Below are 13,105 nucleotides of genomic sequence, written 5' to 3' on the forward strand. Positions count from 1 at the left end.
GCAGGCATGACATGAGCGTGGCCAATTGCAGAAACATTCAGAGAACGCCTCAGACAGCCAACATCACCTCTACCCTGACCTCTGCCTTGCCAGAGTGAGTGTCTGGCTAGTCCTCTGCTTACCCCTTAGAGCAGGGAGAAACTGGATAAGTTCAGAGTTTAATAGGAGTTGTGGAAACATTTACCGCTGCAGTTGATGCTGGTTGTAAACATTTGAGACCTTCTGAACCAAATGCAATAGCGTGGCATGTCCTTGGCTAAACAAAGGGGAGTCTTGTGCTGATCTGGGGCATCTCTGCATGCCAGCCCTGAGCCAGGCTTCCTCTTGAGCAAAGGGCTGTGTAAACACACAGCCCTTTGCTTGGATGTGATCTAATTATAAATGCTTTAACCTGCAGCCAGCTCAGAGACCTGGGGCTCTGTGAAGGCACAGACGTTTGCTGTGGCCTGAAATGCCACATGTGCCAGTGCCTTGGACTTGGGGGGTTTTATTTGACACGCTGCAGAGCTGCTCAGAAAGCTGCCTTCATGTTTCCAGGCAATTGAATTGTTGCTCTCTGACCATCTGTCAGTACTGGAGAGCCCTCAGGACAACTGTGAGGAGAGTTACATGAGCATATTCTGTGCACTTGCAACAAATGGGCTCTTCTTGGTCCACCCAAAGACCCTCTGCAGCAAAATGGGAAGGAATAACTTTTCAAACTCCAATTTGTCAGTTGCATTAGCCAAGTGAACAGCTACTCATTTGTCACTCAAAATAGGCATTACTTCTCTGCTGGCATCCATTGTGTGGTTTTTCTGTCCTCAAATCAAAATAAGGGTAGAATTGCTGCAAATCTAGGAATGGGTATTTGTATGGTACATTACAAGCAACAGATTAGGTTAATCCATTCTGCAAACCCTACCAGCTACCATCTGTGCATGGTGAACTAATTAACCCTTGAGATATCTGCTAATCCTGATGTGGCTTATAAAACCAGTTGGAGTTTGTTTCTCCCCAAAGATATCATTGTGTCACCCACCCCACAAACCCCCTTGCTGGCTAGAGAAAGCTGCAGACTCCTGGAGTAAGATCTTGCCCTCTCCCCTTGCTGAGAATGTTTCCTGGCTGGTTTCATGCCAGATCCCAGTCACGAAGCTGAAGCATCTGGGACCTGCTGTTTGGTGGCAGCAACTTTTCTGCACTGAGTCTCAGTGCTTCTCAACTACTGAGAGGATTCTCTTTGCTAACTTTGAGGTCAGATCCAGCACAAGAGGTGCTTTCAAAGTGATCTCTGTCACCTGCCTTGTAGGTGACCAAGCCCTTGTGGTCACAGCTCTCCATGTGCCCGGGCAGGAGCACTGCTGGCCCCCCGCTTCTGGATCCATAACCCAGCTCCCCCTGCTCTGACTGCCCACCTTGCTGCTGGAGGCGGAGCTGGCTTCCAGCCTTTGCTCGGTGGCTTCCTCTGGCACCTTGTTGCTATGCTGTATGATGTTCCTCCAAGTTAAGGGAAATAAGCTTTAATAAAATGGAAGTTACGGCTCCATCAGTCCTGCAGTGTTTCCTTTCCCTCACTGTTCAGATCCTGTCTGCATCGAGCTGGCTGTGCTTTGCCTGAGTCTGGCAGCTGAAGTCTATTTTAAGTAGTAATTGGGCACTTAGAATATTAAGTTTATGATTTGGTTGAAGCCAGTGTTGCCTTGGGATGCTGATGAGGCTTCCTTGAATGAGTAAACCATCTTTCAGCTGGGTTTCCCTGTCCAGTTTTTGTACTAGCAAGATTATGGCTACACACAGCCAACAATCACTGTTTTCTTTCCCTCCTGTAATCTAAAACTAGGAAGGATATATCTGCTGGCAAGTAAATAAAAACTTCAGAGTCCATTGGAAGATACTTCACAAACTTTTTATAGAAACATCTGTAATGCTGTCTTTTCCCTCAGATTACTAAGCAGAGTTGAGAGAGTTTCAGCAATGACAGAAGTGGGGCCTCAAGTGAGAAACAAGCAGATTGTTGTGAAAACACCAAGGGCCCTGGTGGCTGATCACTTTGTGGGATGCTGCCTAGGAATTATGGGTGGAGCTGATGGCCAAAGTTGCTTCCTCAGCCTAATTCTTCATTACTAGAGAAACTTTCTTGCCTTCATGCACTAAGGATGTGCACTCTGACAGCTTCAGGGAGTGCCTTAATTGCTGTTTCTTTGCATTATTTGGGGTAGGGTTTTTTCTACTTCCCTTGTAATTACCAAGGAAATGGCTCCACTTGTGGCTTTTTCTGTCCTTACAGCTGAGCTGTGCTCTTCAGAGCTTAACCTTTCTAACCCTGTCACTCTGCGTGTGTCTAGCCTGCACTTAGAGTTCCATGGCATGTCTTGCTCGCTCTTTTTTTTTTCCCTATTTATAAATGAGCTTTATTTTCTTGATGTAGTCTGAGCTGCCTCCTTTAAGACAATGTGGAGAAAATGAATAGTGTGTGCCACCCCTTCTGTGCCTAATCAGTCAATGGGGTGACAAATGTGTGAGCTCCCAGCTGGACCAGCAGGGTTATGTGTTGGAGCTGGTTTTACCTGTTCCAGGACTGAGGTGGTGACCCTGGGAACAAAGCTTTTTGATGGAATTGAGTGTGGAGGTCTCTGCCAGCTTCACAGGCCTGTGGCAAGCACTTGGCTACACACAGGTCCAGGGTGAGCAGGGAATGTAGAGTCTCCAGCCCTGGCAGGTGTTTTGTAATATGTAATGTGGGAAATGGCTGCAGTAGAGGGAGAAGGAAGGACTGCTCCAAGTGGCATATAGTGTTGCCTTTCCTTTGCCTTAAGGTTGCTGCAGTATTGATGGGATGTCATCTGGAGTCGTGTTTAGTATTAGGACTGGGGGATGCCTTAATCCAGCTGACTGTGAAATCTGTCTCAGTTTTACCTTCTCAGCCAGAAGAACTCTTAAGCCTTTTAACTGGGTTCTCAAAGAAGCCAAATCTAAGTGTGTTACTAAAGAGGCTGAAAAATCCAATTAACTACCATGGTCAATCCCAGCATGAGGCAATGCCTCTTCTCTCATACTGGCGACTGCAGCAGATGCTGGGGGCTACCTGCCCCAAGCAGGGACTTGGTATTGCTCAGTGAATCTGAGCCCAGGTGGTAGCAACAAAGTTAGAATGTGGTTTTTAACTCGCATGTTACTTTGAGTCATTCTGCTCTCATGGTGTTTGTCTCTGAAGTCTATCTCCCTATAGGTCCTCTGAAAGCTTTAGCTTGGAAGGGTTTTTTTTTTAAGGTGGTGAATAGGGATGCAAATCTGTCCAAGCCCATGGCAAGGTCCCAGGAACATCTTAAATCATGTAATTTGGTGTCTTAATCCTTGTAAGAAATCTGTGGTATGACATGATCTCTGCAGACTGAGGCATGTGCTCTTGTTTGTGTCCTGATGAATCACACGTGTGCCCTGTGCTCCTTGCATTGTTTCCTACAATTAGGGCAGAAGCAGGGATGGTGGACTGGCTCCTTGGTGCCACTTGGCCTGTTGATGAGGATGGCTGGATGAGATAGTTTGCCAGTCACTATTTTATAACTTCACAAGCATGTACTGACAAGATTGCTCTCGATCAGAAATTGTGATCTGCTCCCTCATCATACGATTAACCTTCTTGGCTGTATGTACTAATTACTGCATGGAATTTAAAAACAACAGATTCTGGCAGAACATTTTGGTTCTCACATAGCTGCTGCTTTTTTTTTTTTTTTTTTGTTCCTTTTCAGGAAGATAAAGGAATTAGTAATAAAAGAAGGATAGAGTAGGCAAAAGCATAGCAGTTAAGGACCAAACAAGCCTTTTCATTTAATTACTGGGGATATACATCTTGGGCCTGGTTCTGGAAGAAGTTAGTAGTTAATGATCTCAATGTGCATCTTGAATTCAGTCATCAATGACAGAGCTTCCTCTTCTCATGACTGACAATTATTTTTCCTCAGGTAGTGAATTTGCTAAACTTCTGATCAGTTTATTGGCTTTTGCTTGATGCAGTTATTCCCCAAAGACCAAATTTTCTTTCCTGATTTTTTTTAACAAGACTATACATCTTTTTTTTAACCAGTTTTTCATATAACTAGAGGAGCATCCATTCTGTGGGTTTGGGGTTTTTCCAAGGCAAAACTACTGCTCCTGTGCTCAGGTGCACTAGCAGAGAGCAGAATTCGAGGAGGAGCTGCTGCTAAGTCAGGCAGATTTCATGTCCTTGCAGCATCTGTGCATATGTGACCCAATTCTGCATCTTCAGTCAAGATGTGAATCTGTCCACTCCAATCCCACGCTCCAAATCCAGTCTGTAGTGTTCTGGCAGAAGGAAGCTGATCTCACACTTCTCCTTGTACACCATATTTTTAAAGTCACTGCTTAAACTGAAGTGCTTTGGACTTCTGCCTGAGGCTACTGACGAGAAGAGCAGATAGGAGACTTTATTCTGCACTGCTTCAGTTTTCTGCTGACAGGACGTGTGGCCCATTAGATGTATAGGATCACTGTCATCTTCTGGGTGGCCCATATGCTGGGGTGGGAGGAAGATGGGATAAGAGAGAAAGAGATGTTTGTATGTTGTGTGGGTTTTTTGTTTTGCTCCTTGGCTTTTAAACTGAAGTGTGGGGACAGGGTGCAGGATTAGGGAAAAGAATGTGTTTGTGTTCTTTGCTGTTCCCAGTTCAGCATCAGTGCTGCAGAGAGCCCTGTGGTGTCCAGGAGAGAGGGCAGGGAGACTGGGTGCAGGCAGGGCTGGAAAAATGAGGTGTGGCTTGAGCACAGCCATGGTAGAACAGTTTGAACCTTGCAAATGCCTCAGAGTGTCTTCAGCCAAACACAGAGAAAGCACTTGGTACCTTAGGGGATGTAATGGCATTTCTCTTGGTTTTAAGAAATTCTCTGTTCTCCATCTGCTCCTGTTCTTCTTCCCTCTTCTGTCTGTCAGTGGCAGATGGTATTAACGCTGCCTGCGTGGGTTTTTCCTCTCTTGCACAGAGAGTACTGGTATTTTGATTTTGGCACACTGGATAAGGCAGGTGAGAAGTGCATTTGGGAGCTGGAGCAGAGGGTGATGATCCTCAGCCACCTCAGGTATCTGTATGGGGCACAGATGGGTCTGGCTGGCTGAGAGGAGCAGATAAAATCTTCCCTGGGCATTTTGGGTAACTTAGTCTCATGCTGGTGAGCACTCTGTCCCCAGATTCTGGAAATCTGGATGTAGGGTGTGTGTCCTTAGCCTGTTGAGAGCACTCACCCCTAAAATAGCACTCCCTAAATGCATCCAGCTTTGTGCATGGCTTCACACCTGTCCCATTTGAGCTGGCCTGTGTCCAGGCTGCGTGACAGCACAAATCCTCTCTCCAGTTCACTCTGGATGGCTCACGCAACCAGAAATGGCTGGAAGCTTTACTCCAGAGGTGTCCAGCAGGAGTTACAATGCGTGCACTGATTATTGGCCTGGACACGCCAGTGCTGCTGAGTGTTCTGTGCTTGGCAGCATGGCTCCTTCACAGTTGGGACTTGTCTCTTGCTCCATTTTTTGAGCCACACTTGAATCCCAGCATGTGTACATACCTGTGAGTTTCCAAGTGCAACGTCTGGGGCTTTTCTGCCCTCCTCCTTGGCAGGGCTGGAGGCTGGTTTTTCCCTCAGAGGGGTGATGCTCTCAGTTTGTACAGCTGTAGATGTGGATTAGCATTCAGATATTCTAGGCACTTCCCAGCAAAACTTGGAACTGGTACAAAACTGTATGTGCAGGGGCTGTACCACAGGGATCATGTGGGAAACAATCCCCACTTGCCATGTGGAAAGAGTTAATGTGAGCAATGGCTGCCAGAACAAAAACTAAACAATCCTGGATACTTCTGGGTCTGCAGACGGGATTAAAATGGGTTTTTGCAGAAGTAAACAGAATAGAAAATTGGGACTAAGTTTTCTTTGTGTTTGTACTTTTAGAAAGGATGAAGGACTGGATGAGGCTGTGCAAATGCAGCTGTGAGCGTGTCACTGTGCAGTTTGTCAAGCACACAATCCTCTGGCCCCACTCCTCCGTTCCAACTCAGGAAAGGGCTCCCTGGTTGTGGATTTCTCCCCTGCAGGAGTGAGTTATCCAGATGATGAATTTCTGAGGCACGCTCGAGTCACGTGAAAGCCAGATGTGAGCACTTTCCAAGCAGCGTGTGTGGGTCTGGCCTACGCCAGGCTACGTGGCAAGTGGACGTGGTCTGAGGTTGGTCTGCAGCGTGGTGGTGCCCGACAGCTCCCAGTGGGATCATTTCTGCCAAGGAGAGAGGAAGGTGCTGGCTGTGCCCATCACTGCAGCCCAGCACCTCTGCCCCCTCCCCCCTCACTGACAGACCCTCCCCTGGCTGCTCCTGATGAAGCTGAACTTGGTGAATAAGACTAAAATTAAAGGCCTTATTTAATGCCTGCTGCCAATCCTCTTACTCAGATACTTTAGCTGGATTTGCATGTTTGATAATCTACTAGTGAAATATTTTTTCAAGATACAGCCCTCTTGAACAGATGGCATGGAGAGTGGAGGTGATGTTCAGCTTCAAGTGTATAGAAGAGGAGATATCTCTGCAGGGATGAGAGGTTTACTTTAAAATGCAGCCTCCTATTGGGGAGAAAAATAATATATGTGTATTCCTTCAACAACTATCTTAAAATACTTGCTTTAAACGTGATGCATCAACATCCCACAGACATAAGAGCAAATAAAGCCTATTTAAGCTACCCTGGTGTGGGACAGCTGCTTGCCCAGCAATTACAGTAACAAATGAATCTGTCATTGTGGTGGTACCTAAGAAGTTTAATGTCTGACCAGGCTCACACTGAGCCAGGCACGAGGCACAAATGTTGGTTTTGTTTAGGTCTCTCTGGAGCCTGAGGAGAGAAGCATCAATGGCACAGTTCAACAGGGTGCCCTGAGCAGGACTGTGTGAGATAGATCAAAACACTTGCAACCTTTCTGTGCCATCCTCCTGTTTCTCTGACTATCTGTTGTTCTCTGCCTAACTGAATGAATGAATTGTGTGAGCCAAGAATGCATGACAATGGTTCCAGTTCAGAGGAAGGCTCATCTGCCTTTTTCCTCTTTCCAGCTGTGTTGTAAAACTGCACATAGACTCTGTATCAGAGGAATTCTCTGGTAAAAGTACTTCCACTTCTAGGGGAAGCTTAGCAAACCAAGTATTTCTGTCTTCCTCCCTTAGTCTAGTACTGTTGCATTTTAGTGCCTTCCCATTTAACTCAAGTGTCAAGGCCCAGCTGAAGGAAAAGGGACTAGAGGGGAGAAACCTGGAGCCAGGCTGACAAAGGATGGTCGGTGGATCTGGGGGATGGAGATTTTGGAGCGGGCCACAAGGATTGGGCATAGTGCACTGTCTGCAGATGCAAGGAGAAACAAGCCCCACAGTTTTGGGGTTCCTCACTGAGCTTTCTGCTCTTGACTGGACAGCCTCACCTTGTCAGGAGAAGGAGGTTGTTCCTTTGCTTGTCTGAAGAGTGCAGAAAGGGAGCAAGAACGGGGAAAGTGGAGGCAAAACCTCAGCAAGAAGCCCTGGACTGAGTAGACTGAGCCTGGCTTTTGGGTTCTTTACCTGCTTGGGGCAGTAAGGTGTCCCACCAGAGCCCCCAGGACAACAACATAGTGCTTCATGTATACCAACTCCTTGGCAGGCTTATCTTCCAAAATGTAAACTGAAATACAGGCTCAACTTCTGTTTTCTGTTCTGCCATATATGATGAACATTGCAGACAACAAAAGCTCTAGGCCAATTCTAAGTGGACACATTTAAGGAACAGTGTGGTCAGCCCACTTCTTGCTGACTTGTCAGATACCACTCTTGGCATGGGAACACACCCATTGCTCAGAAGAAGCATTTATTTCCCCCAGCTCCAGTCTGAGGAATCACTGATTGCATTGCTTATTTTCTTCTCACCCCTCCAATTAAGACAGGAAGGGTATTAGGCTACAAAATGAGTCTGCAAAACGCTCAACTGCACTCATGGAACAGACCACTGTTGGAAATGGACCAGATGTCAGTATCTCTTCAGTATGGCCACTTGTTCTTATAATCCCTTTCTCAGTAATTTAAGTTGCACTCTAACAGCTGGAAGATTTTGGTATTCCCAGTTGATGTTAAAAGCTTCATGAGAACAAAATCGTTTTATTAGTTAAATGGCCCTGGACTGTTATCTTCTATGGAAAGCCACTTCCAAAGAAGTCTTTGAAATCCACTTTCATCACTGGTAGGGGCCTGTCTTTGGCCCATGCTAATTTCTCAGCTATGCACAGAAATCATTTGGGGTGAGGGTTACATCTCCAGAACTACAACCACACTGAAACTCACGACCACTATGATCCAATTGCCCACAGTTACTGCAGGACTGTTGCTAGACAGCTAGACAGCTTTTTGTTTTTAAAAAAGCTTGTTACAAAGGTACCTGATAGCCCCAGCAACTGTGATTCTGCAGGAGAGTGTCCCTCCTGGTGCTGGCAGCAGTGTCAAATCATGGATACTGGGCTCAACACTGAACTGAACATTTCAGACAGGGTTACTAACAAAAGGAACCTGCATCAGCAGCTTCTGCTAAAATGCCCATGGAGGAGGAGTTCCTCTGCACCTGCTGGGGCAGGAGCCCACCTGGATGTGCAGTACTGATGGGGGTACCATGAACGTGGTATCTGGATTTTGGTAGATTGAGCTCATGCATTTGATTCTAGACTGACTCCAGCTATTGTAGGTTTTTATGGAAGCTTGCTCTGCTCTAACTGTACAGAAGACAAATAGTCTACTGCTAAAATGAGATGAGTGGAGCTGTATCACAAGCAAAAAGCGTTAGTCCCCAGCAGTCTGGCGCCTGCTCTCTTGCCAGAGGTGGGAGGAGCAGCAAACAAACCAGTCTCACTGGCAGCACAAAAGCTTCTGCTGAAATCTAGAATAATATGTTTCATGTTCACCATAGCAACCAGCTTAATTTTGTCTTCAAAGCTTTTTGGCCTTCAACTCCTTCCTTTTCTTTCACACCTGAGGAACCCCCTTGACCCGTGGGAGGGTTGCCCAGCTCCATCATGGCAGCTTGAAAGCAATGGGATGGGGGCCCCCAGCCACTTCCAGTGACGTGCCTGCTGTGCTGCTATTTCTGTGCAGTGTGGCTCTGAAGGAAAACCTCCTCTGTGCTCTTCACGACTGCCTCGGCCTCGTGACTTAGCTGTAATTTATGGATTCATGTTCCTTTTGAGCTTTTAAAAATAATTCCGGTAGGAGGAGTTTGTTCTGGCTCCAATTGAAGTCAGCAGCAGGGGCTGTGGGGACTGGTGTTAAGAGCAGAATTGGGATGCCATTGCCCTAGGAGTGGCCTGCTTTGAGCAGGCAACTTTAATTTTCCTTCCAGATACTGAGATTTCCTCCCCCCTGCACTTCCAAGTGATCTGAGACCAGCCAGTGTTCAGCCGTGTGGCAGTGGGGGAGAGGAGTGGCAGGAAGCGAAGGTTTGTTCGTTTACTGTTACCAATCCCATTGGAAACCAGGTCCAAGCCTCATACAGAATTCCAGTAAAACCCTGTCCTAAAGGGGAAACCTGGGGCTGTTCAAAGCTTGTGTTTTGTTGGCTCAGGCACAGCATGTTTCTGAGGCCTCTGACCTCCTCCCCGTACGCTGGCTCCCGCCGCGGCTCTTCGTTTGAGCTCTCTGTGAAGTGGAATCTATCACTAATGTCTGATATTTTTATTATTTGTAGGGGGGACTCTTAAAAGCTGGTAGCAATTAGAGCTTAAACGTCTTGGAATAAAAAAAAAAAAATCCCCAAGAAGGAAGTTTAATGCTAAGCAGATGTGCAGGAGCAGCTGAAATATGCTGGCTGTCTTCTGCTTCAGAAGCAACCTCATCCACTTCTAGCTGCTGTCAGGCTGGGGCAGCTCAGAAGTGCTGCTGCTTTTGTGCTGCTTCCTGGGCTGGGAAGCCCACACTGGTGACCTGTGGGATTGTTTACAGGCTAATACTTATATTGCCCTTATTTTCTGGCTTAGGCCAATAGTTTTGACAAGGAGAAAAAATACTTTGTTTAAAAAGAAGCTTTTTTGAGAAATTGATAATTGCTAACAGAATTGCTTTATTTATAGTGAGATCTCACATGGGTGTCTGTTGATATGGCTACTGTTGATCTAGGTTTAAACTCACTCTCTTCTTGGGTAGACAGATCCAGAGTAGCCCTAAACTTGTGTTAAGTGCAGTGTGTTTCCTCTAACTTTGGGTGTTTCTGTCTTTTGCTGCAGCTTGGGTGGGGGCAAACTTTGAAACTTCCTCAGTTACTCCTGCAATACATCATCTGCTTGATTTATCATTGTCATATTCAGGTTCATCTATCTGGAAAAAGATCTGACAGCTGACTGAAGTTCATACTCGTGCTCTGAAGGCAGTGGAAGTCTATTCAAAAGCCAATAGACAAGTTGCTGACAACAACTCCTTCACACCCCTTCCCGTGCGTGCCCCGAGTCTGTAACAGAAACATGCTGTATATTCCCTCCATGAGCTACAGCACAAGTTACTCTGCCAGATTATTTCCTGTTGCACTCCACCAGTGCAAAGCCTTTTTCATTTTTTTCTTAAATGGCAGTCCAAAGTAAATTATTGTTATTTACCACTGTGTATTTTGTAGTGTACTGTGACAGTGCAGCACATGGGTTTGGGAGTCAGATGGTTGAAAGACTTCAGGATTTTCTCCAAGCTGCTACTATAGAGAATTTACTGCAAAGTAGTCAAAGTACTGAATCCATTTGAATTGCACTGCAACTACACAATGAAAATTGTGTCCCTAATTTAAAGAAAGGATTTCAAAACCTCAGCATTCCCTTAGTGCTGAGAAAACAGCAATGTGTTTCTTGGACCTCTGGTTTCCATTGGGAAAGTTTGAAAGCTGTTTCTTAACGTTTATATCATGCTAGCAATTCCTCAGTTACATATGTACTGTGAATCTGTTACGTTACCATCTATTTATCTTGTTACTGTCTTGGAGGTACTCTGCGATTCAAAACACAGTAACAAATAGACCAGGCCACCAGTATAGCCTGCTTTTCTCTCCAGGTGGTTGATGGGTGCATCTTCACTGTTGTTAAACTGCTGGATCCAGAACAGGGTTCCCCATTGCAAATAGGTTTTTCAAATTGCATGTTGGGGTTGTCAGAATTTAGGAAATTCTTAGATTGTCATATAAACATCTCTTTCTAGATGTCTCTTATCCCAGGCAAGGAAAGAGTAACAGCTTCCCTTCTGCCCCTTCATCCCAGAAGGGGAATGTTTGTTATTTAGAAATGGGGGATGATCTGTTGACTTTCCAAACATATTTCTAGTGTATTTAAGAAAAAATGAACACTTAACATTTGAAGATTATTCCCAAATTCCCAAGCCAAGTATTTCCACCTCATTTCATGGAGGGGGAGGGAAACCTTTTGACCTTGTTGGCAGCAACTCCTATCAGCTTTTTCCTTAACCTGATCTCTGTCTCATGCATGGGTTTAAAAATTGATTTTCTAGTTATACTCTGAATGTACCTTTATTGGAGCTTTGTACTCTTTTCTATATTTGTCTATTGTTATTTTCCTTAATGCAATTTCAGAGTAACAAGATGCTTGTAGAAACTTATATGTATTTGCTAAGCTCAATTTCAGTTGTCTATGTGTCTTTTGGGTATGATTAACAGCTGCAAAGATAAATAGTTTTGCAGGTCTGAGGCTTAATAAGTCAAACTGTCTCTTGGTATGTGTCTTCTGAGCTACTGGGAATAAGCTCAGGGCATATCTTTTTCTTAGAGCTCAAAATTGGATCACCTACAGATCAGTTTCATAAGTTCTGCAAATCCACTAAAACATAAAAATTAACTGGGTGTTTCTTATGACTTGACCTTCCTCTGAGTCCCCATCATGCCAACACTACTCTTAAGAAAAACTTTGTCTCTTTCAAAGCTGTCTTTACTAACTCTCAGACTTTCTGATATGACTGGTTTTGACTGTTTTCTTGTGTCTCTAATTACTTTCTTTTTTCATGGCTGCCCTATGATTGGATTTCAAGTTTGGATGTCCAGTTTGTCTGAGACTCCAAAAAAGAGTGTCACTCCAGGTAAATTCTTGTGTCTTGGTGTTCTGCATGCTATTGAAACCAGAATTCTCTAGTTTGAGCTGTGTGTGATTTTGGAGTTGTCTTGAATGTGAATCTCTGACAGTGAATACCCAGGACCTGTTGTCTGCTTGTGTATTGGTTTTTCATGATGCATGATTTCTGGTAAGGAAGAGCTTTGCTTTTCTGATGACTGCCTCACCCCGATGCTGCTGCTAGCAGGGGTTAGTAGTTTGCAGGGTTTTATTTCCCTTGCCCAACTCAAAGCCTCAGTCCAAGGCAGCTTCCCTTTTTGTGATGGGTTGAGTTTGGCCACAGCTGAGTGAACCTGCACAGCTGAGCTCTCACAGTTTTATGTGGGAGAAACTTTATGGGTCAGGATAAGGCAGAGAAACATGACTGTGTGCTCCTTATCCTTCTGAAATGCTCTTTGCATTTCCCCAGTAAATAGAAGTGGTTTCATATGAAAAAGCTGAAACTCCGATAAAGATGCAAAATTTTCAAGGGAGCAGCAGCCTCCTTGTTGCAGTGAGTCAGGAAAGAGGAGGAAGCAGGGGAGCAGCTTTAGTTGAGGTGTCAGGGGCTTGGGAGCAGTTAGTCCCATACAAGGCAAAAACTCAGCTTTTTAGTATAAGGAATCAGGACTTCTGCTGTGTATCCAGTGGATTTATTCTGCAAACATTTGTCACTTGACATGGAATATCACAGCAGAATTCTGTCCTCCTTCAGACTTAGAAGGAGAGATCACAAGTGATAGGTCCTGTGTCTGTACAGGATGCTGGGCTGGTCACTCAAGCAGTTAAGGCTACATATAGGTCCTGGGGCAAGGAAAGATGGAAACACTCCTGCTGATTTTCATACCAGATTTTATAAATATTCAAGTTCATGCCCTGTTGAAAGTATGTGAACAAAATCCCACCATCCTTGATGGATGAGTGCTTGCTTGTCTGAATTTTTTTGTGAGCAAGACTCTGTGATTCCAGAAATGCTGTTCTTGA

General features: G+C 45.1%; 1 protein-coding gene across 3 annotated transcripts in view; it reads left to right on the plus strand.

Moving 5' to 3' along the window:
• Positions 1-13,105, plus strand: part of SH3PXD2A (SH3 and PX domains 2A) — a 191,851-nt gene that overhangs the window by 111,218 nt on the left and 67,528 nt on the right. Inside the window, exon 2 of one of the 3 annotated variants that reach the window (XM_031063013.1) lies at positions 12,063-12,110. The exons of the other annotated variants lie outside the window; for them this stretch is intronic. Within the exon in view, the coding sequence (XP_030918873.1) occupies positions 12,063-12,110 (48 nt within the window). The remainder of the gene's footprint in view (positions 1-12,062; positions 12,111-13,105) is intronic. 3 annotated transcript variants of the gene reach the window in all.

The sequence above is a fragment of the Geospiza fortis genome, unplaced genomic scaffold, assembly GCF_000277835.1.
Source record: "Geospiza fortis unplaced genomic scaffold, GeoFor_1.0 scaffold130, whole genome shotgun sequence".
Taxonomy (NCBI): Eukaryota; Metazoa; Chordata; class Aves; order Passeriformes; family Thraupidae; genus Geospiza; species Geospiza fortis.